General features: G+C 31.4%; 2 protein-coding genes and 4 non-coding genes across 6 annotated transcripts in view; 5 read left to right on the top strand and 1 right to left on the bottom strand.

Annotated features, from left to right (window-relative positions):
• The window catches only part of LOC105626843 (muscle-specific protein 20-like), a 30765-nt gene extending 29127 nt beyond the window's left edge, over positions 1-1638 (bottom strand). Inside the window, exon 1 of the mRNA XM_012208136.1 lies at positions 1594-1638. Within this exon, the coding sequence (XP_012063526.1) occupies positions 1594-1638 (45 nt within the window). The remainder of the gene's footprint in view (positions 1-1593) is intronic.
• Positions 1639-3065: 1427 nt separating this feature from the next.
• Positions 3066-8094, top strand: LOC105626842 (muscle-specific protein 20). The gene is made up of 5 exons (XM_012208135.1): positions 3066-3192; positions 5559-5629; positions 6564-6763; positions 6865-6985; positions 7361-8094. The coding sequence occupies exons 1-5, from the start codon at positions 3066-3068 to the stop codon at positions 7538-7540; spliced, it is 699 nt and encodes a 232-aa protein (XP_012063525.1). The 3' UTR covers positions 7541-8094.
• A 6965-nt stretch (positions 8095-15059) lies between these two features.
• Positions 15060-15141, top strand: Trnal-aag. Its single transcript has one exon. It is a non-coding gene; the product is annotated as a tRNA-Leu (tRNA).
• Positions 15142-22083: 6942 nt separating this feature from the next.
• Positions 22084-22155, top strand: Trnaw-cca. Its single transcript has one exon. It is a non-coding gene; the product is annotated as a tRNA-Trp (tRNA).
• Positions 22156-22459: 304 nt separating this feature from the next.
• Trnas-aga lies at positions 22460-22541 on the top strand. The gene has a single exon. It is a non-coding gene; the product is annotated as a tRNA-Ser (tRNA).
• Positions 22542-22863: 322 nt separating this feature from the next.
• On the top strand, positions 22864-22935 carry Trnad-guc. The gene has a single exon. It is a non-coding gene; the product is annotated as a tRNA-Asp (tRNA).
• Positions 22936-23162: the final 227 nt, after the last annotated feature.

Genomic DNA, 23162 nt, shown 5'->3' with positions numbered 1-23162 from the left:
TCATAGTAGTGGTGAAGCAATTTTAATGACGAGAAAGTCGATCGAATGCGCTCCACGTAGTGTACGTTTTCGGAACTAAGAGGCCAGCTGCCGAAATAATGTACCGAGATGATCTAGCACACTGCGCAGTGGACTCGCCCGTTCATAGCAGCCATTCCATGTGTATAAATTTGCCATTGTTAACAGATAAGGTAGCTGGGTATTTGCAAGAAAATATATCTGAACAGGATCGCATGACGGCAGGAGGTATCGCGAGCTCGAGAACGTGCATGTTCGAGCGTGGTTTCGTCATCTCTACCTTTCATTATGCTCTACTCACTTTCTCTTTCTCTCCTCCGTGTTATTGTGATATAATTTTTCAATTGTCTCTTCTGCAGATTTATATTTAAGAAGATTTTTAAGGACATAAAACACATATATATTAATATTTAGGCTTTAAACAAATTACATATATGTAAAAGTTTATAACATTCTTTTTTTTATTGCAACAATTTTTATAGATTATTTATTTTGTATTAGTTTTATTGTTATAAACAAAAATTTTGAAAATAATAAAAATCTAAATTGTTTTATATAAATATTTCAAGTACTATAAAAATGACTTGTGTAAAGTTTTGTTGAGAATCATTAATTAGTTTATAACAAATAAATATTTTGTTTATTTACTGAACAATTAATGTCTTAATGTAACTTTACATAAATATTTTTGAATTCATAAAGTACTTATAAAAAAATTGAGATTTTTATCATTACTTTGTAATGCATTTTCATATATTTCTATTAGAATTTAAAAAATATTACTTTTTATTGAAGTAACTTTTGATCCAGATAATCAACTGTCTCTCATTTTTTTGTATTACTTTTAAATGCAATTTAGAATAATAATCTATAATTTTTTAAAATAATTCTTAATATATTGCTTTATAATCTCCTTAATATTTTATAGAATAAAATATTGAGATAAATAAAAGTTCTTAGAGTAACAATAGTAATAAAATTATGTCTTTTAATTCTGTAATTATAATTAATTAAAATTTTAATGCTATTGTACTCTAATACACATTTTAAATATATTAATAAATATTCTTTAATATAAAGCGAAATATAAAAATATTTGGGAAAAAATATTTTATATATTGTAATTACATAAAATTATATATGTATAATCTTATATATATAAATGAACATTTTATATATAATTGTGTATAATTCTATATAATTTATATATAATTTTATATAATTATGTATAAAACATTTTTCCCGAGACCTCAATGCAATATATTCTATTTTAATTATAAATTAAAAATAATTTGAGAATAATTTGCGAAAAATAAAAAATGATTCTATTTCGTCTATAAGTTTACTATCTATAAATTTGTTTTCAAACGTTATCTATTATTTTGTACATTTATTATCGCAATATCCAAGGATATATGTATTTTTAAAATATCTCACGATATACATAGATCATTCATTTTGAGAAAAACTATCGACGATGTGCCATTTGTTATCGCATTTATATAATATTTCGAACAGACTAGACGTGACGCTTCAGTAAGTCGCTCCAGCGTTTACGCAGATCCGTTGCGTTACTTGGAAACAGCGACGATTGATGAAATCTAAACTCGGCGGTGGCATCACGCTTCGAAGTGGACGAAGTCCAGAAATTATGACGTTCACATATCGGCGTTTCCATCTGGCGAATGTCCACGTATGTTAAACATACGCGATAAATTGCACCCACTTGTTCGAATTTTTCCGTTTTCTCAGAAATATATTCCATAAGATGACGAACTCGTTAAAAGTCGCAAGTGATATTTTCGTAATGTGCCAGAGCTTCGAGTTTACTTTCCGTTATATCTCGCTATTTGTTTAGACAAATCTATTTAGACAAATCGAAAATAAATGTCCTATTGAAAGTAAATAGTCTATTTTTATCTATTTTTATCTATTTCAATATTAAGCGATAAACTAATGTCCGCAAAAACAGAGTCTCTTGAGTTTTTAAAGTGAAAAAATGAAGTTCAAATATTTTTAAGACTATATGTATTTTTCGTCCTCTTTCTGTCGCTTTTTAAACATGTTATATTGATTGTAGCGCAAGAATAAGCACAGCTAATGTGCGACCTACATTGAATACCATAATATAAGCTGTATAAGTTTGCGAATCGCTGAACTGGACCTTTTTATGCGTTTTAAACTATGTATCAATTAACGCTAAAGCGCGCTTGAATATTTAAGATTAGGATTCATAAAACACGTATATGTATGTACTAAAAATAGAACATCAGATGTCATGCAGCTGTCAGTAAGAAAACTTTCTTGTTAAATCACGAAATTCTGCTGAAAATAGCCTTCAGAATTGGAAAAAAAATACATTTATATACTTACACACATATTAGTCTCTTAATTAATTTTATAGGTACGTTAAAAAAATTTATTAAATTTTAATAAATATTTGTTATTTTATTTAAATTATTTAAATATTTATTAAAGTACTAATTATTGAATATTTACAATTAATAAATTTATTTAATAAAAGAAATGATCAAATTAATCATCTTAAATCAAATTAATGCTTCTTGTAACAAATAAATATGTTTACATTTAATAAATATTTAATAAATATTTATTTAGTTAATACTGTATTTAGTTAATACAAGTGTTTATTAAAATTTAGGACATTTTTTTAGTGTAAACTTATTCTAACTCTATATTTCTAATAAATCTCACAACTGAAATTTATGTTGCCTAAAAGTTACGAATAAAATCATTTATTTAGCTTTCATTTTTTCCTTATCAGAATTTTCATCTATCACTGTGTTTTGTTTTCATCGCTTTTAGTGCCTGTTATAAAATATAATATAAGATACGATGCGTCTGCAATGCCAAGATAACTTTCCCGCGGATCTGTCCAAACGCGAATCGTAATTTAATTTAGGGTCATACCGTGTCCTGTAAATAGGGCCGCGGTGTCACAATCTGGTTACGAGCGGGGGTGTGGGAATACCCACCCAAAAACTAGGCAACAAGCCAAAAGTACTTAAGTATCGGCGGAGGGGATGATGCCATATAGCGTCGCGACGCGCGGCGTCCGATTTAGTTTCTACTCGACATCATCGAAGTTTCAAAGTCACACGCAATCCGGAAAAGTCATCGTCGCCGAGGAAACAACGCAACAACAGAATGCCGGTACGTTTCCTTATAGGCAAGAGAGACGCTACCTCTTTTTTTTTTACACTCCAGTGACGATTAATAGCGATTCAATTCTCGCGTGACACTTCTAGTAAAAAACTCACATTTTAATATACATCTATTTTTTTTATACAAATAAAATAATATGAAGTGTATGACTTGACATCGATGAAACGTACGAAAATTACGATCAGAACTTTGATATATTTTTCTAAATAAAGAAACAATTAAATTAATATTCTGTAATGTTATTATGAATATATCTTGTAATAGACACGGATTATAAAAATACAATTTTTTATTGTTTAATTATATCCGATATTATCCACCATTCAAAAGCTTTTTACATATGACTCCTACAGTATTTATAGTTACGATTCAATTCATTATTCTGATACATCGTTTTACGTCAGTGTTCTTCTTCGATGTATGTTTCTCGTCTACATCCGGTGTATTTATATCCTAACATAAATAACGTTATGCAACACATACTCTTCGATGTGATCTCAAAAAGCTATAGAACCAAAACAAATGTATAGTGAATCAATGAATAGCTTAACGATAAGCTTCAATAAATTTGGGCGTGGTTTGCTACAGAGAAGCTTAGTAACTATTTCTGTTTTCCTTACATAAAAAGAAAATTTGCAATATTATTTAATTCTTATTTAAATTATCAATTATTGCCAAAAACTATTATTTTTAAAAGATTAATATTATTCGTTAAACTGTTAATACGTTAGAAATAGACAAACTGTTTATTTAAAATGTTAAAAAGTGTTGCGTTTATAAAGTAAAAAGTTAAAAAGTTACATGCATTTATAAAGATCTGAAATAACCAATTTATTAAAATAATAGATTTAGCCTAAGCAAAACAACAAGTTATAATATCAAAATGATATTAAAATGAATCGGAAATGATTGAAAAATGATTTTTAATCATTTTGGGGTCATTTTGACATCATTTTGATATCATAATGATTTGTTGTTTTGCTTGGGAGAAAAATTTACACATTTCCTTTAATTTTTTATTATTAAATATATCCTAGCTTATTCATTTTATTCATTCATTCAATGGCCATCGTTTATCATCTCCATGTTCGAATTAATCATTATATACGGCTCAATTTCTTATCGCCTTATTTCATATCGCAATTTATTACATAAGTGGCTCTGGATTTATGAAATAAATCCTGCGGAATTTCTGGATTCTACCCGCTACGCTCAATTGTAATGTCCGATTTATGCGTTGAGGCAACACGCGTGATGCGTCTCTGGCATTGGTTGGCGATAAATCAAGTCGGCACAGGTGCACCAATTCGCTAAAGTTGTAAATTATGAGAGCCCAATCTAATTCAACTTTAAATTTAGTGAGCGGCATCCGCGTCACGTTGAAACGTCCTCGGAAACGATGAGGGCGCGCTCGCACGAACGGAAGCCGCTCCCCTTGAAAATGGATCTTAAAATATCATCCCGAGTGGATGCGACGGAGAACACGTTGCCTCGACTGGTCTGACACTTTGCAGATAAGAAATTGGAAATTCTAAATCGACGCAGCTTCGCGGCGTACAAATTCAAAGACATTACTGTCAATCTTATGGCCAACATCAGCGCAGCGAAAATTGTTAACTTTTTGCCAGAACATTGTGGATATAATATTATATCTACTTTATTAATGTCTTAAAAAAAAAAAATATTTATTGCTCGATGTTTGCACAATTCCGATTTTATAAATTCGAGTTTTAGCTTTGCAATATTGTTACTTTTCTAATAAATGTTACATTCGTAACAAATGTAATACATTATATTGTCAAACTAAAAATAATTGCATTAATGCCCGTTTCTATCTCAATGTAATGTTTAATTTTAATCTTGATTAATTAACTCGTCATCTTTTTCTAATTCTTAAGAATTAAAAGGGAAGAGTAAATTGAATCGAGATTAAAATTAATCTATAATGATAGAAATGGGTATAACTTACTAAAAATAACTACACGTGCATTTACCGCGCACAATCATGAGCGAATTGTAACTTATCGTACATATCATGAGCTCAATTAGGATCAATTAAAGTCGCCTTCATTATATTCGGAAGAGTTTTGGTTGAAACCACATGGCCGAGATGTAGCTTATAAACTTGTGCAACTGCGTTTCTCTGACGGCGATCGCGATGTTATTACAAAATTGCATAAGTCCATTGTATCTATATCGTCAATATCTAACCAACACCTCCCAAAATATCGCATGGATGAGCGAATTGCGAGCCGCGAAACAATTACAACGGTGTTTATCGCGCGCCGAATCCGCTTTGAATCAACGGCTTTTCAGGGTTACCATTTAATTTTGCTATAAATACTGATTTATAGCTTCGACTGAGAGATGCCAGATTCCGTTTATGTCAGGCAGCTGTTCGAGTCATAAATCGTCTGGTGTGAACGTTAGAAATTCGGAACTCGTGAAAATTAAGATGTTATTCGTTTTTCACAAAACATTTGCCGTGAAATTGTTGTGAAATTTATGCGTCTGATTAAAGCGGAACTAATTATATACTAATTATATACTAAAAAAGAGTTTGATAATAGCTGTTTGATAAAATAATGCTAATTAAATGTTTGGTTAATATAATCAAAAATAATTTTATTTTCCCAAATATTTAATAAATATTATCAAACGATTTGATAATATTATTTATATATTACTAAATTCTTTTTTCAATGTACAAGCATATGGAAATGTATGTATATTATTTTTTATGCGAAGATTTAATGCACATATCATTATTTATAGAAATATAATAACATTAATAATAACACATATTATAATAATTATATATTTTTAACATAAAAACTTTTGTATCGATTCATTCAGAGAATTCTCTATTGTATATATGAATTAAAATTGCAATTTATTGTAAATGCACGCGGATGAGCCAGACAGATGTTCGACAGTTTAACACCGTTTTGCCAGTTTTCAAAAGCCAAGGCATCAGTCGCCGTATTTTATTTTCGATGTTGGACTTTACGCGAGTAATCCTACACCACTACTCACCGCAGTCTATTTCTGATACAGTCATTTTTAAGACATCCACTAAATGCTTATGATCTTCACATGCACAGTCCGCGTGGGAATTACAAATTTTATGCCCATTTCCAAATTAATTTGGGGTTAACTCATTCTTTATTATTTTTTAATTTTTAGAAAGAAAATGATGAAAAATGAATTGAACAGAAATTAGAATTAATCTACGTTGATAGAGCATTAGACAGCAAATGAGATAAAAGATAGTGTTAAAAATAATCATTCTGACACGCGTTTGTATGAAAAGTTAATTTATATGTATATTATAGTTATATAATAATATATTCTTTCAGAGCCGTAATAAGGAACAGGAAGCCGAGATTCTCGCCTGGATCGAAGCTATATTAGGCGAGAAGCTCCCATCAGGAAACTACGATGACATTTTAAAAGATGGTGTGATCCTTTGTAATTTAATCAACAAACTTGCGCCTGGATCGGTCAAAAAGATTCAAAGCAAGGGCACCAATTTCCAGCTTATGGAAAATATTCAAAGGTAAACAAGAGCAAACTATTCTTTCTTTACCTTATTTCATATAGTTTTTATAAAACTATGATTTTTATAAAACTTGATATATTTTTTACTACTGTCCATAGATTCCAAGCGGCAATCAAAAACTACGGTGTCCCACAAGAAGAAATTTTTCAAACAGCTGATCTCTTCGAGAAACGCAACATCCCTCAAGTCACCCTTTGCTTATATGCTTTAGGCAGACTTGTGAGTAGTTCGCAATAGTTTGATTGATTATTAAAATCATAATTAAAGCTAATAAAATATTTATTATTCACAATATATTTTTATGTGATATAAAAAAAAAGAATATAATAAAGAAACTTTCAATGGAACGGATATTTATATTTAAATTTTTAGAAAATATTGAGTTTTTTATTAATTTAAAAAAATAAACAACACTTTTTATATATCTTAAATATAAAAAAACAGTAAAAGTTTTTATATACAAAGAAAAAAGTTAAAACTTCCTATTTGATACATGTAAAATTAGCACAGCATAATTTGCCACAGTTCATTTATATCTCTAATTAATTAATAAGTATTTGTGAAATTTAATTGGAGTAAATGTTTTTATAATAGACGCAGAAACATGATTGGACCGGGCCAAGTTTAGGACCGAAAATGGCGGAAGAGAACAAGAGAACCTTCACTGATGATCAACTTCGTGCTAGCGAGGGTCACCTGGGTCTTCAGATGGGATACAATAAGGGTGCCAGCCAGGCTGGTCACGGTGGCTTTGGAAATACTCGACATATGTAAATTTTTTTTATAGAAATGAATTAACACACATCTGTATCATATATGTCTACAATGACTGGTTAGACTACCGAACACAGGAAGTATGATATAATAAAAATATTGAAATAAGTCGCATTTTTTAACCGCGCGTATTAAATGTGTGTGTGAAATAATAAGGATATTACGATTTAAAGTATATTTGTCAAATTTATGAAGTCCGTAAAAAATTGCAAATAACTGATCTGTTTTTTTATCGGTTGTTATTGACATAAATGAGATCCAATAATTTGTGTTGACACTACTTTCTTTACAAGAATAATCATTTCTTTCATACTGTCGCGAATGTATACGCACTCTCTACAGTATTTATTATTAACTTGACTTATATTATCCTTTAATCAATCTTTAGATATCGATGTTTAATAGTTAATTTATTCATTATTTTATTCTTTTTTCTATATCAAATATTAATTATGTATAGCAATATTCATTTTCTATCTAGTCATGGAAGAATATATTTTTTATACGAATTCGTAACAGTATGTAATTTGCATGTAAATGTAAGTCCGAAACTCTATCCGTGTGTGTCATTTATGATATCGTACAAATGCGCTTTATATTTTATGAAAAATCCTAATTTCCATTACATATACATATACATTAGTATATATATACACAAACAATATATCATTTACACAAACAACTATTACAATCACACACAACTTTTATATTAAACATAATACAATACATTATATAATACATTATATAATACAAATACAAGTAATTATATACATACATTGCCGATTTTTGAAATAAAATATTACGTTAATATAACAAGATATGTCATCAAAGAAAATATGAATATTAAAGACATAAATTAAAAATTAAAAGATACAATATTATTATTACGTTCACATTTAACAATTAAACGGACACATAAACACAAGCTGCATGACACATACACGTATCTCAACATTATACTACATTATATTACATTATACTGACAGGCAAAAGATCCAACTAATATTTACAAATTTAGAATACTATTTAGAAATAGTTTTTAAGTTTTACAATATGATTAGCTTTACCTTTTGCGATTTTAAATTATGTCATAAATGTGCATCTACCTTATATAAATTAAACTTTATAAATTTCTACTTTTTTTTATAAATTAGCAAAATTTTACAAATTTGTATCAATATTCGAATTATATACGTGTGTAATTTATGAACCAATAAATCCATCTTTCAGAAAATTATTATTTTCTGTAACTTTCATCCTCGTTAATTTACGCAACATATTCTGTAAGTAAAATTTATCACTGTTTTAAAACGCATGGAAACGTATAGGTTAAATAAGTTTCGGAAAGTTATGCTAATGGTACGAACGATTAAGGCAAACGAATGTAATGATCGAGGAAACTTCTTAGAAATACTGATATTGGATTTGGAATTAAGCCAATTTCATGCATATTCATACACTAGTAATTCTAGGGTAATAAAATTAAACGTGAAACACCATATTGAATCAAAACATCGCTGAAGAAGGTTACAATTATTAATGCAAATATAATAATTTACAAAAGCTGCGATAAAGGATATTTTTGTTAATAAAATCTGTATCTTTCATTCGTTTACATGTATATTTTTCTTTGATAACACAATTGTCAATTATTAGAAAGAAATCTAGTCGAGCATACTGTAAAAAGAAGTATTTAATTTTAAGATATTAAAATATTTTATTCTTATCTCCATTTTTAAAACATTTGAAGATGTTGTTTTAAATTTTTTCAATAAACAAAATACTATGCGTTTTGTCATTATATTTTGTTTTATGCGCTGCAGCGCGTATCAAACAAAGGATTTTTCTTGCGTTCTGTATCTATCTTCCATCGCGATTTATCTTCCCTCGCGTGCTATTCTTTGCACCCACGCGGGTATAAAAATATCCTCTGTTTGTAAATAAATCAGGAACTCGCGATCACGTCATTCGTGACACGCTTTTCTGAGTTTTTCGTGGAAGCTAATAAGCTCCTTTCGTGCCAACGTGCATGTTTCTGGCGCGGTAAAATTTAATTCCTATATAACTTTTGCTTTCCTTGGCAAATCCGAGTGCCTTTCAGTTTATTTCTGGATCGCCGTGGCATACACGGCGACTGCTGCTGGATCCGGATTACAAAATATCACTTTATTCCAAAATAGAGTCGTCCTATCGCGAAAAAAGAATCTCTTACGTATTTCAGTTCCTCATCAGCAATTGCTGCCGTTTTAAAAGAATTTTGTTAATATTGTATATATAGTCCCAACCTAATTATTATTATTATAGCATTTTTATTGTATCATTTATCGATCTATTAGCGTGATTTACGTAGTATTGCATAAAGATTTGTTTACTCTGAAATTTGATATCAAAAGAAGATTCGGAAGATTATTTGTGTGTATTTTAAATCATTCCGTGTTCGACGTTTGAAAATTACATGCTTTCTAAAAGGAACCACGAACGATAATAAATTTCGGTTAATGATTCATAATGTTGAAAATGTTTCCTGAAAGGAGCGTCTTAGTATGTAGATCAACGAAAATCCCACGGATTGACGTAAGTGTGAGTCAGAGCTTCGAAATAGAAAAATTTCTTTTTCAAACTTTCAGAGATTTTTAAAAATATGTAAGAGCAATATATAGAGAAATTTATCTAAAATCTTGTTTACGCGATATTTATACAAAGAAAGAATTTTTTCTTAGAGTTTACCCTGAAAATATGATAATCGTGGGATGACATTATATTTCGAAGAAATATTTTAATGTAAATCTCTCATTCATTAATAAAACTATAATAAAGTATAAAATAAGTTTGATCAATTTTACTGAAGTACACGGTAAAAATCTTTAAAATATTGTATTGTATCACGATTACTATTTTCACGGTAAATTTTAAAAGAAAATTTTCTCTAAGTAAAATTTCTGTCGCAAAATGAAATAGAAATTAATCATCATATTAATCAGTTTTAAGTGCGTGTTTTTAAGTTTTAAGTGCGCCTTTATTACGCACCAAATTTATAAAAATCAAAAGTTAAAAGGAAAATTTTTTTCAAATTTTCCTAATATTTCTTCATAATTTTTTCGTAATCTTAGTCTTTCTTTATTGTTAATGTTATTATTTTATAGAAAATTTTTTGTTATCATTTGCGTTATCATACGAAGTGTAAGTATAATTATTTTCAACTGACAATAAGATTTAATATATAGCATAAAATAATTGAAGAATTAAAGAATGAAAAGCATTTAACGTTTTAATCTGTAAATCTTTAATTTATAAAAAAACAACTATCGTAGAATATTCGTAGTAATTATCAAATTTATTTATTCCTATTTGTAATTGCAAAACATTATTTCTTTCCGCAATATAATTTACGGTATGAAGTGTCTATAATAAAATGCAATAAAATAATAATCATCGGAAAATGGACGACATTAAAGAGAAGAGAGACACAGCGATACGGCCCGTATCGCGCTCCGATTTCAAGAAATGGCGCGTCGCTTACCTGCCAAAGTGGGCGTCCAGGCATGGCGGATCTTCAGGTCTCGTCGGGTCTCCTCTCCGGAAAATTATTTTCCGCACTTCGTACACAGAGCCTCTCCACCGTAGCTCAAGCTCAAGCACAAAAAGTGTGCTCCACCGCGGTTGCGCTGCGTATATATGCGTGACAGGTGCGCATACGTGTTGGTGGAACGTGGGGGCGCGTCTATATATGGATCACTTACTCACCACTTACTCCAGACACGAGCGAGATTCATCAGGAATGTCTATAGGGGGTAGGGAATATAATGGATGGAACTTGTCGATCGACGAAAACGAAATCATATCAATGTCTCATTTCCCAATATTTTATTGGGACTTAATCTTCCGAACTCATTCAATTATATTTTTTATGTTTTACATCTGCAAATTTGAATTATTGTTATTAATCCTCCGCCGGCAACATGAATTTTACTCTTTCATTAGCAACAGAGGTTTTCAAAAAAACAGAATAATTTTTTGTTCCGGATTATATAAAAATCAGACAAAAATTTTATATATTTGTTAAAGCTTTAACATTGAATTTTTGTCATAAAAGATGAATTGTACTTTAGTTATTTTTTACAGATTTAAATTTATCTATTAAAATTTATAATTAAAATATGGATAGTGCTTTTGAAGACTTCAAAAGCCGGTGAAGGATTTTCTAAAAGTTTATTCCATTATAATACAATGTTATGTAATTTTAATTCTTTGAAATTAATTAATGCCTTCACGAAGAAAGGCGAAAAAACGATGCATTTTCTCGATGCATCTAAAAATTTAGCTAAATAAAATAATTTTATTTACTATTAAAATAACTAGATGGAAATCTCAAGCATAAGCAATATTGCAAAATATTTTTAAATTCTAGTAACCAGTTTGAGCATCTTACATAATTATTTTGATAGTCCATATTGTTGTGCAAGTATCATATATGAAAAAAAATTGTGTAACAAGATAACAATACTGATTTATCGTTAAGAGTTACTGAATTGGAATCTTGTATTTTCACAGAAAAATAAAACTATAAATTTTATAAAACACAACACATATTTCAATGCGCTGTATGAGAAAAGTGATCTTCTTTTTTTATAATTTTTGGAACTCGCGCATATACGCGATCTTCACGATGAAACATCAGATGACATCAGATTCTTTTTCAGAGGAATGACAAGAAGAAAAGCGGACAAAGAGCGGAAGAATGAATAAGAAAGTAAACAGTGTTCACTAATAAAAACGCGATAATTATCGTTAAGGCTACAAAGTCGGGAGATATTATACTGAAGTCTCTCTTAAAGTTGGGGCACAGATTTTTATATAACGCATAATACATAAGAAAATCAAGCCATATAATCAGAATCTTTTATTTCTTGGAAAGAAATATTCTTATGCATTATGCATTATATTCCATACAGCGCAGAAGATTGAAGCAATATTGCTGCAATGTTGCAATATTACAGATTGCAATGTAATATTGTAGAGGTATTACAGAAATATAAATTAACAATATGCCTGCAAAATATCAGTAATATGCTTGTAATATTCTACAAACATTGCAAAACTGTAATTCTTTAATTGTTATTATAATAATATAAAAATAATAATAATATAAAAATATAAGTTTTTACAATATTTATTTAGTACAGTCTTTTAGTTTAGCCGTTTTGATATAATAACTAATATAATTCGTTTTAACTAATATAATTCATTTTAAAAAATTTATTGATCTATTATTCGATGGTCATTTCATTAGCTAAGTTTTAAATTTATTTTTAATTAAATATATAAAATCAAAAGATTGTATAATATCGAGTTTGGATACAATCATGCATCATTATCGGATAAGATGATAAGCAATTAAACTGCTTAAACGATTTATCGAAATATTAATTATGTGATCGATGATGTATTTATGTCTGATGAAACGCAAGAATAAATCAACGCCCGAACTTTATTGATAAATTTCTTATCATCATTTTTTAATTGATTTTAATTGATTCGGAGTGGTTTCGAATTAAAAAGAATCATTGCGATTAACTTAATCCATGATTAACTTACCAAGCGACTGTATTATTATATTAATGTGGATAATATTTGTAGTTTGTTCGGGACATACACATACATGCTTTATCTTTACGAATAAATTTATCCCTCAGAATTAACTATATTTATTAGGATATTTTATGGTTTTATTATAAAAAATTGCTTTTGGAAAGCACATATCACTAAAAATGCGATTTGTAAAAAAATTAAAATTAGTGAGATATATGTATACAAATAGTTTTTATTTTAGTCTTCGTAAAAAATTTATCCAAATACATTACATTGCAATATTGCTGGAATGTTTTGTTGCAATATAATAAAAAGCGGACATCTTAACATTGTTGGAATTTTGCAATAATGATTCAGCAACATTTCGCAACCACCATGCAATATTGCAATGTTTCAGTGAAATCATTCTGCAATGTTTCTGCAAATTTTTCTGTGCTGTATGAGATACTATGATAAAAATCTAGGTATTCCAACTCTTATTCTTAAAAAATATTAATCTAGGTCCACAATCTTGCTTTAAAAGACCGTAAACTGTAAGCCGTAAGTTGTAAATGATATATTGGCCAGAGAACTTATGCTTTTAGGTCATAAGAATTTTTTTGTCAATTCGCTTAAGTCTAACCAGGATTGGGTAGTGCTAAGTTAAAAAGATAAAAGTTAAGTTAAAAAATTAAAAAGTTAATTAATTGTAACTTAAATTAGTTACATTTTAGACTCTTAACTTTTTAATTTTATTTAGTTACTTTTATTAATAACTATTAATTTTTTATAAGTAATTTTTTTTAAGTTAAATCTCAGATATCAATAATACGCGGCAATAGTAATAACTTAAAATGAGGTGAAAATTGCAAATTTACTAGGTGTTGACCAATGAAATTATAAATATTCTAATAAATTTTTGCTCTTTTGTAATTTTCACCTCATTTTAAATTACACAATCAACTCCCAGATTTTAATCTGTTAGAAACCGTGTATTTCGATGTATCTAATTTTTGATAAGTTGAAATCTATTATTACTTATTATTAAAATATAACACATCAATAACATCTTCGACTCATATTGAACGGCTGTTCAGTGCAGAAAGACTTATTTTCAATAACTTGCGAGGAAAGATGTCCGACGAAAATTTCGAAATAACTTTATTACTTAAATTTAATAAGTATATGCGAACAAAATATTCAAACAGTACACATGATAGTCTATGTAAACATAATAACAGTCAGTATATAAACAAAACATGTAAATAAAATATAGAATATTTTTAAAATAAAATATGTATTTGTCATTTCCGTTATATGTAAGACTGAAATCGTGAAATCATAAAATAAAAATAAAGAAAAACAAATTTAACTTTTAACTTTTTAATTATTTTTTTTATTAACTTAATTTTTAATTCAATTAATTTCATTATAAATTAACTTGTATCTTAACTAAATTAAATTTTCAAGATTGTCAATTTTAACTTAACTTAAGTTAAAAAAAAGTTAACTTACCCAACCCTGAGTCTAACAATTAAAACCTAAAGATCACGCAAAAACAGTTTAAAGAAACATGCTCGGTCCACAATCTTTCTTTCAGAGACTGTAACTCATAAAGACTTAGAAAGACTAAGAAATTGACTAATCACAGTTGAATATGAAAAAAATAATCGACTATGATTGGTCAATTTCTTACAGCCTACAGCCGACTTACAGCCTCACATACAAAAATACTATCACTATACGTTATGTATATTACCGATTTTTTAGATACGATATAGATTCAAGAATATCTGTTCTGATTCAAGAGATCTGTTTCTCTTTCGCATTCCCCTTCGTTTTCCATCTTTCCGCAATCGCGTCGGACGGAATCAAGAACGAGACGTGCTCTAATTTCCCCGAGAATGTTTCACGTGAGAACAGCCGAAAAACAGATCGACCTCTCATCAACGGTAGCGTGGCCGAGCGGTCTAAGGCGCTGGTTTAAGGCACCAGTCTCTTCGGAGGCGTGGGTTCGAATCCCACCGCTGCCATTTTTTTTTCCCTCCCACCCGCGGATGGCACGTCGCGTTGTGCCGTAGCCGCGGCCTCGCGGCGACCGCACGTCGTGTGCGATTAACGAGACGCAATGGTAGCGTCTCCTTCGAAGGTCCAATGGGTTGCGTCGGCACGCGGCGCCGTGGTTCACACCTATCAGGCTTACATGCGCTACGAGTAGGCTAACGTCTCAGTTGTTCTGTGCGCGCGACATCTGCGGAAGGAAAGGGCCACTTTAACGAGCTCGACCGAGTCGAACGAGCAGAGAGCTGCCCATCGAGAACAATCGGCATAAATATTAGCTCAAGAATTAAATAGTCGTAATATAAATTAGATTTGCTCATCTCCTCTGAGGGATGGCAAATTTTCTTATAAACTTCTCCTAATACACACCCAAACAGAACAAGTCACAATAACGTTAAAATCACGTTAATAAATCATAAAATGAATCGTAAATAACTGAAAAATGATTTTTAATGATTATTTTGAAGTTACTTTGACATAGTATTGATGTCATGAAGACTTGTTCTACTTGGATACATCTCAAAATAAGCTCAAAATCACGATAAGAAATTATGTACTATTCAAACGAGGAATAAGTCTGTTGATGAAACGAATGTTTTCATTTCATAATAATAATGCAAGCGAATTTATACAAGTGTGCAAATCTCAATTAAGGATTTTGATTCCGTTTTATTTCTTTTGTCGATATATTATTGACACTTGTTTTTCAAGTAACGTAATGAACAATTAAAAATATTATTTACGATCTGGGAATCGCTTTCGAAAGAACAAGACGGAATTCTAAGTGCGAGATATAATACGGAGTAAAGGAACATATATATATATGCTCCTTACGGAAATTCGTTCACGGAGTTCGTTCCTCATGCTCTTGCAAGCAGATGGGATCCTGTTGATGTTGTTGTCGTCGGGGGCTCGCCATTCCTGCTCGTTTCAGTTAAAGGGGATCGTTATTGAACGCTTATGAAACGGCGAAGGGGAGAACGGAACGCACGACTGATATAGTAACAATAATAATAACGATGTCGTAGGAAAAAGGAGAACGGAAGTGTGCTCCGAGGCCACGTGGTATCCTGATACAAGTTTCATTCAAAAGATGCTACTACGGACCACGCCCAATTAACAGCTCCTTCCAGCTCGATACATCATAAATATCAAGCTACGTCTACAAACATATATTATTATAGTATTATTATAGTACATTGTAACAAAAAAAAATAAATTTATTATTTTCAAAACGGAACATCATGTCAAAAATCATGTCAAAATGATGTTAAAATGAACCGTAATTGATTGGAAAGTGGCTTTCAGTCATCATTTTGGAATCACCATGATGACTTATATTCTGCGTGGATACGCATGTTGAATAAATATTGCTGACAAATAAACTGAAGAAGAATACACACAATAATTGTGTACATATATGGAATCACAAATACGTTAACGCATAAAGTTGCGCACGTATCGAAGTATTGTATATTTGACGCGCATGTTTTCTGTCAATATGTTCGCATATTATGACTGTTGATTATTCGAAAAGTATTATTCTTATTATTATTAATATATTATTCTTATTATTGTTAATGTATTATTCTTATTTATTGTCACATTATTAATTATTATTTATTGTTAATCGTTAAACTTAACACATTAAGCTACGAAACCTATTTTGCCATGAATTACAGTTGAACAATTATGAAATGTATTTTCATAATTGTTCAATTGTAAATCATGGAAACTGCAGTCGAGAATTTAATTTTGTTTTGACAGGGAAAGATTAGAGAGTTGTCTGTCCATTTCCGTGTCGAGAGATAAAATATTCCCTCGATATTTGTAGATGTACGTCGATATTCATAGTCATTTTTTATACTTAAAATTGTATTATAAGTAAGTCTAAAAATGTTAAACTAATTATAGAACCATATTCTTAAAATATTAATAATAAAAAAAGATGCTGTTGAACAGACTACCTGTTGTTGAACTGACAAAAATTTATAGTAATAATTACAAAATATTGAGTGAATGAATATTCAATTAATATAATAAAAATAATTTTATTTTTTACATAAATATGATAAATATTACTAAATATAATAACATAATCAACGGTTTAATAATTACTAAATACTTAAAAAAAAGTAAAATTATGTTTAGTTACATTAAGTGAACATTTGATTAACATTATTTTACTCAACTTTACTTCGGTAATTATCATTCTTTTTTCAGAATGAATATCAAACTGTAAACGAACAACGGAGAAGCGCATTATCTCGAGTCTCGATCCTACATCGTGCACACATCTATATGCACTTACATATTCTCTTCTTCTAGTTCTTTGACCGCAATGAAGTGCGGTGCGTGCTCACATCCCGTACGTAGGCCGTGCATTATCAGGGCAGCATAAATGATATGGCTTTTCTCCTCTCTCGTACAGTTGAGCGTCATTCGCGCGGGTTGTCTCATTTGGCCCCTCCTCGCATCAGAGCAGCATGCAAAGCAAGAAAGTCGTTCGGGTGTACAGCGTAGCGTTCTTGTATTACCTATGGTACCTACTTTCGTCCGAAATGTTTCCGCTCAATGGAAATTACCGACATAGTCACGGCGACGATCACGATGTGTCACATGGCCAACCAATTAGCATATGTATATTTACATTTGATACATATACATATACAATTTTGTGTTACAATTAATTATAATCTAATTAATGCTACTGTTATAACTAATTAATTTTCATAATTTTTGCGTAGTGTCAACTATTCTTTTCTTTATTCACAACGAAAAAAATTCTCAGAGCTTAAGATTTTTATTTCAGGGTAACATAAAAATTTTACTGTACAGATTAAGTCTTGAAATTAACAAGAAGACTAATATTTATGAAATATACATACAAATGAAAGATACATACAATATATTAATAATATAAGATAATAAAATATGTAATATTAAGTGTATGCAGTATATACATACATATACAGAATATTATCAACTTGATTATTTAATATATTTTAATGCATTAGATGTTTGACAGATTGAACGAGAATCTTACAAAACAATTCTTTCTGCGAACGTTCTCGCTATATCTCGCATAGTCTATTTGCCATCACTACTTATCTTACATAACATATCACTATGCGTCATAAGCTCCCTCTAAAACGACACCAAAAGCAGTCGATCAGTTCAAATGTTCAGTTATACGTACAATGTTAAACGACTCGTCGATCTATCTTTCCAGTTACCCGTCCTCCACACGCTAATTTACACATAGTCCATAAGAATAATCTGCAGTCAACGAGCAGAATGGACATAATCAACAATTTAACCGAGCGACGAGCAGGGACACAGCAATATCGAGTAGGAGCACTAAGAGCGTGGCCGCAACTGGCTCGGTGCTCGCAACTCCTGACCGCTTCTGTTCGCCGTGGATCGGAAAGACACAATTTTGAGGAAGAGCGCGCGGGCCTCTAAGCATCGTCACGGCGCAGCCATATCCCATTGGTCCACGGCGATCTCTTTCCACCGCTTATTGGTTCATTGACTCCGGCATGGACGGAAATTTCGGCAGGGCTACCGGGCCCGGCAAGCCGCCGCGCCAGCATGGCGCGAATCCCGCTGGGCCGCGCCCGCCCGCGCCAGAGAATCGCGCGCGGCGACGCGCGGCTGCGACCGACGCGCGGCCGTCTCTCGTCTACGTCTCGCGGGAATCGGCGGATCGTCGTCCACGGGGACAGTGACACCGTTTTTCCCCAAAATCGGCATTAATAACGTACGATTCCCCGCTGCCGTCGCCATCGCCGTCGCCACTGTTGCCGACTAGGACGACGTACGCGCGAATGCCGACTTTAACTCCGGGTTTCTACGGTGTTGCTTGGACACCTCGTGTTTACGTCGAACTAGGATACTCGATACGCAAGTCACGTACCCTCGCCACCAGAGCTCCCAAACGGATCGAACGTTATTACGTTTTCCCCTAAAATTAAACCTGCTACGCGAAGGAGTGGGGACTATTACCTGCAACGAGGCAGTGTGTATGTACATATACAGGGTGACTCACACGACACATTGGAGTAAGGCGATGCCGTTTTACTGCCATTTACGAGTGGCGACAGAAAAATCGACTTCGCGTAATTTACGAATAAGATAAATTGAATACATATTGATCTCTCTTCATACTTAATACAATAAATTTATCGTATTAATATGTATGTCTCATATCATGAAGTGGTAAGAATTATCATGTAAAATTCGAATGTATTAAAGTTCTTAGACAAAACGTTTGTTATGAAGGATTTTACATAAATTGTTGAAAATTCTTATTACAATTATAGTTTTTTAATGAATAATTATTAATAATATTAATAATATTAATAATATTAATAATATTACCATATGAACAACAATTTAATAATACGTCCTGTATTCTTTTAGAGTTCATTTCTTAATACAAAAATTTTTTTGTACATCTTATGAATCTTGCTTTGTTGTAAATATACAATATATTATTCATAGGAATTTAAGTGCAAATACATTAACAATTAAAATGAAAACACATTAACTTATAAAAAGCCATTTTATATAATCGATATATAATAGTATATATGTATACTCTATATAATCTAAATTATCATATTACTGTATGAATATACCTTATAGCAATTTAATATTGAAGATAGTGATTAATTATTTACTTTGAATATTAAAACCTGTTGCTTAATGCTTTTAATATTTAAAATAAATAATTAATCACTACCCGTCCTTTAATTTCTATAAAAGACAACCAATACTGTACACGAACATACTATATATGTATATACATATTATTATATATATATTATATATGTATATATATAATATTCTATATTGTTCAATGCTTTTAATATTCATTAATACAAATAATTTTTAACATTAAATCGACTAGAATCAATTTGAATTTCTATAAGAACTATAGAGACCTTAGAAAAATATAATACTTTATAAAGTATTAAATTAGTTAGTGATTAATTTTACTTATTTTAAATATAAAAAGTACTAATAACAGTGCTTTTAATATTCAAAATAAGTGATATATCATTAATCCATTTAATACTTACAATATTAAATTTCTTTTGAGGGGCTACATTATTTCTATATTCACAGACACATTGATACGAAATCAGCTGTGCCGCTTTATTCACGCATTCTTCCAATGTCCTTCGACTCTCCGGAAGAATCAATCGTCTATGCAACTCCATGATACACCCAGTACATAATCTCGTGCGTGCACACGTACATACATATGTATGTATATGTACATACATAGGCCGGCGTCGTGACATCAGCGCTTCTATCGGTGGCGTCGCGAGATTGCGGGCGGCTGCATGCGTTCCTGTTGAAAAAATTCCTCACGGGCGAAAGTCAAGGTATGATGGAACATCGCCGGTGAGCTGGCCGACTTGATTGAGAGAGTGGAGAGAGCTCGAGATCGCCTCCTTGTGCGATGTGTTTCCCTGGTAGCAGGAGGGGCTCGGCGAGACAACCCGCGCGAAACTCTGTTCAACGTAGGGAGAACAGCTGCCATACGAGCTCCTATCACTGCGTGCCGTCCGGATAACGCGGTGCTCGCATGCGGGATGTGAGCACGCACCACGTGCTCGTCACCGGGCTGGGCCGGGCCGGCCGCGCTGGGGTGACGATGATCAACGATCGGCCGCGCACCAATTCCTCGCATCGTCTCGCCTCGCCGCACTGCATATGGCGACGTGGCTGATGTGCGCGTTCAATTTCTCACGGCGGCACGCACACATGCGAAGAAGCGAGCGCTCCTCGCAAAGCGGGGGACATGCAGTAGCGCATGTCCATGTATCGATCGTATAACCCGTACACTCGGGACGCTTGGGTCGAGCTAACGTTGTTAGCGTCAAAGATCCGACCATGAATCCGGTAACCTTAAGCTGATTCTACAAAGAGTCGGTAGTCGATAGTCCTTAGTCTTATCGGTGAATTGATGAAGTTGGCCAACTTGTACGACTAAGACTATCGATTTTCTCAAGACTGACCAAATTCGATTTTATTCCTTCTCATTAGTCGAATTAAATGACTCGCTGTACCATTAATAACTAGTAGATGCGAAAAATCATAGTCATCTATTTAGATTAAAACTGGTTAAGACTTAAGATTTCCGACTATCAACTCATTGTAGAATCAGCTTTATGGCTATTCTACAATAAATCATTAACAGTCAAATAAGTAAGAAGAACAATTAACTATGATTGGTCAATTTCTAGCTTCTGACTTCTGATTTATTACTAATGGCTTATTGTAGAATGTGTGTTAAAGTTGGAGCACTTTGTATACATAATGCATAAAGCATAAGAAAGTCAACCAATTAGAACCTTCTATTTTGGAAAGGAAGGAAATGAAGAACTTTTCCATTTTTTTATTTTACATATATGTTATGCTTTATTATACAAGACTGTTCTCTCGTCCTTAATGTTTCTTTTGCATGTAGATCACGCCGCAAAGTGCCTCGAGAGGATCGGATGGCCAAATGCGAAACGCGAATGCCAGTCTGTAAAAATACGTTCTTGTGCGTGTCATCATAAATACAGAGAAGCTTAAAATTTATCCACAAGTGCCATTCTTTATTTTCCTTGCAGTATAAATATCATGCATATTATTAAAAAACAAAATAATTTAAATAAGGAAATAAAGAATTTTTTTAGGTAATTGTATTTCGAATGCAAGAGCTACGATATTTGGAATTATTTTGTTCTTCATTTAAAAACTTTAATGCCAGAAGTTTACAAGAATTATTCTTATTATTGTTCGATATAAAATTCGTGACATGCAGTGACACGTAAGATAAGAAATGAGATCATTCGTAATCTGATTTATCGAGATACGAATGTATTTCTTACTCGGGAGCGACTCACCGCCAAGACTCCGTGGCGCAACGGTAGCGCGTCTGACTCCAGATCAGAAGGTTGCGTGTTCAAATCACGTCGGGGTCAATCGTTAATTTTTGTCAACGCTTTCCGTGAATTTTTACGTGATCGCCATTTTTATTATAACCTTTTGTTACAACAGCGGAGTTTAATGACGCAAAAGCACATCTCTATACCCGTATCGCGAATACTGAATTGGATAATATTAAATATATTTTGGATCTGAAAATACGATTAGTATCGAGTCAATTACTGTGTATAATATATCACACATTCATATATAATTCATATATAATAAAATTAATACTTGATATATATTGAAATATTTGCATTACAAGATATCTGAATTTCCAGCAGGTAAATACGCGTAGCAGTCGTGGCCGAGTGGTTAAGGCGTCTGACTAGAAATCAGATTCCCTCTGGGAGCGTAGGTTCGAGTCCTACCGACTGCGTGAATAATGGGGAACATTATTTTTGCTACTGAATGTTCTTTTTTCTTGCAAAATGGAGGCCAGGGGAATTATTATTTTATTTTATTTTTTTTTCGTTAATGTAATTGTTAGTGCGGAATAATAATTCAATTTTTATTAGATTTATTTAAAATATCCGTTATTACAGGATGAATCATGATGACGTAATTAAATGAAAATTTTAAGTTATTTTTATATGTTTTGCACAATTATATAAGCATTTAATATGTATTTAATACTTATTATTATATAGCTATTTATTGTATTAATAGATGTCATATATTTTGAAATCACCAATAAAAATTCCTCGATAGTATAGTGGTTAGTATCCCCGCCTGTCACGCGGGAGACCGGGGTTCGATTCCCCGTCGGGGAGATCTCTTTTTTTTATTATTTTTTCTTTTATTTCTGATCCAAAAATACAGTCGAAATGTAATGTTTTATGCCAAATATATCCAGCATAAGGATACTTTAAATATAAATAAATACAGAAAAGAAAATGCAATGTTATTTTTAAGTTCAAATTACGCGCACTTATTATTGTATACTTATTATTGTATATATGTGAAATTTTTAATTTGACTTCAATTATAATGCAATCCT

Source organism: Atta cephalotes (genome assembly GCF_000143395.1).
Source record: "Atta cephalotes unplaced genomic scaffold scaffold00006, whole genome shotgun sequence".
NCBI lineage: Eukaryota > Metazoa > Arthropoda > Insecta > Hymenoptera > Formicidae > Atta > Atta cephalotes.
This window is presented reverse-complemented; position numbering and strand designations above follow the sequence as displayed.

What these genes read in the sequence shown, in the direction of transcription:
- LOC105626842 (XM_012208135.1), top strand. Translation starts at nt 3,066, where the DNA reads ATGCCATATAGCGTCGCGACGCGCGGCGTCCGATTTAGTTTCTACTCG. An exon ending in ATAAATCGTCTGGTGTGAAC is followed by an intron (nt 5,630 to 6,563) that starts GTTAGAAATTCG and finishes ATATTCTTTCAG; the next exon opens with AGCCGTAATAAGGAACAGGA. An exon ending in CTTATGGAAAATATTCAAAG is followed by an intron (nt 6,764 to 6,864) that starts GTAAACAAGAGC and finishes TACTGTCCATAG; the next exon opens with ATTCCAAGCGGCAATCAAAA.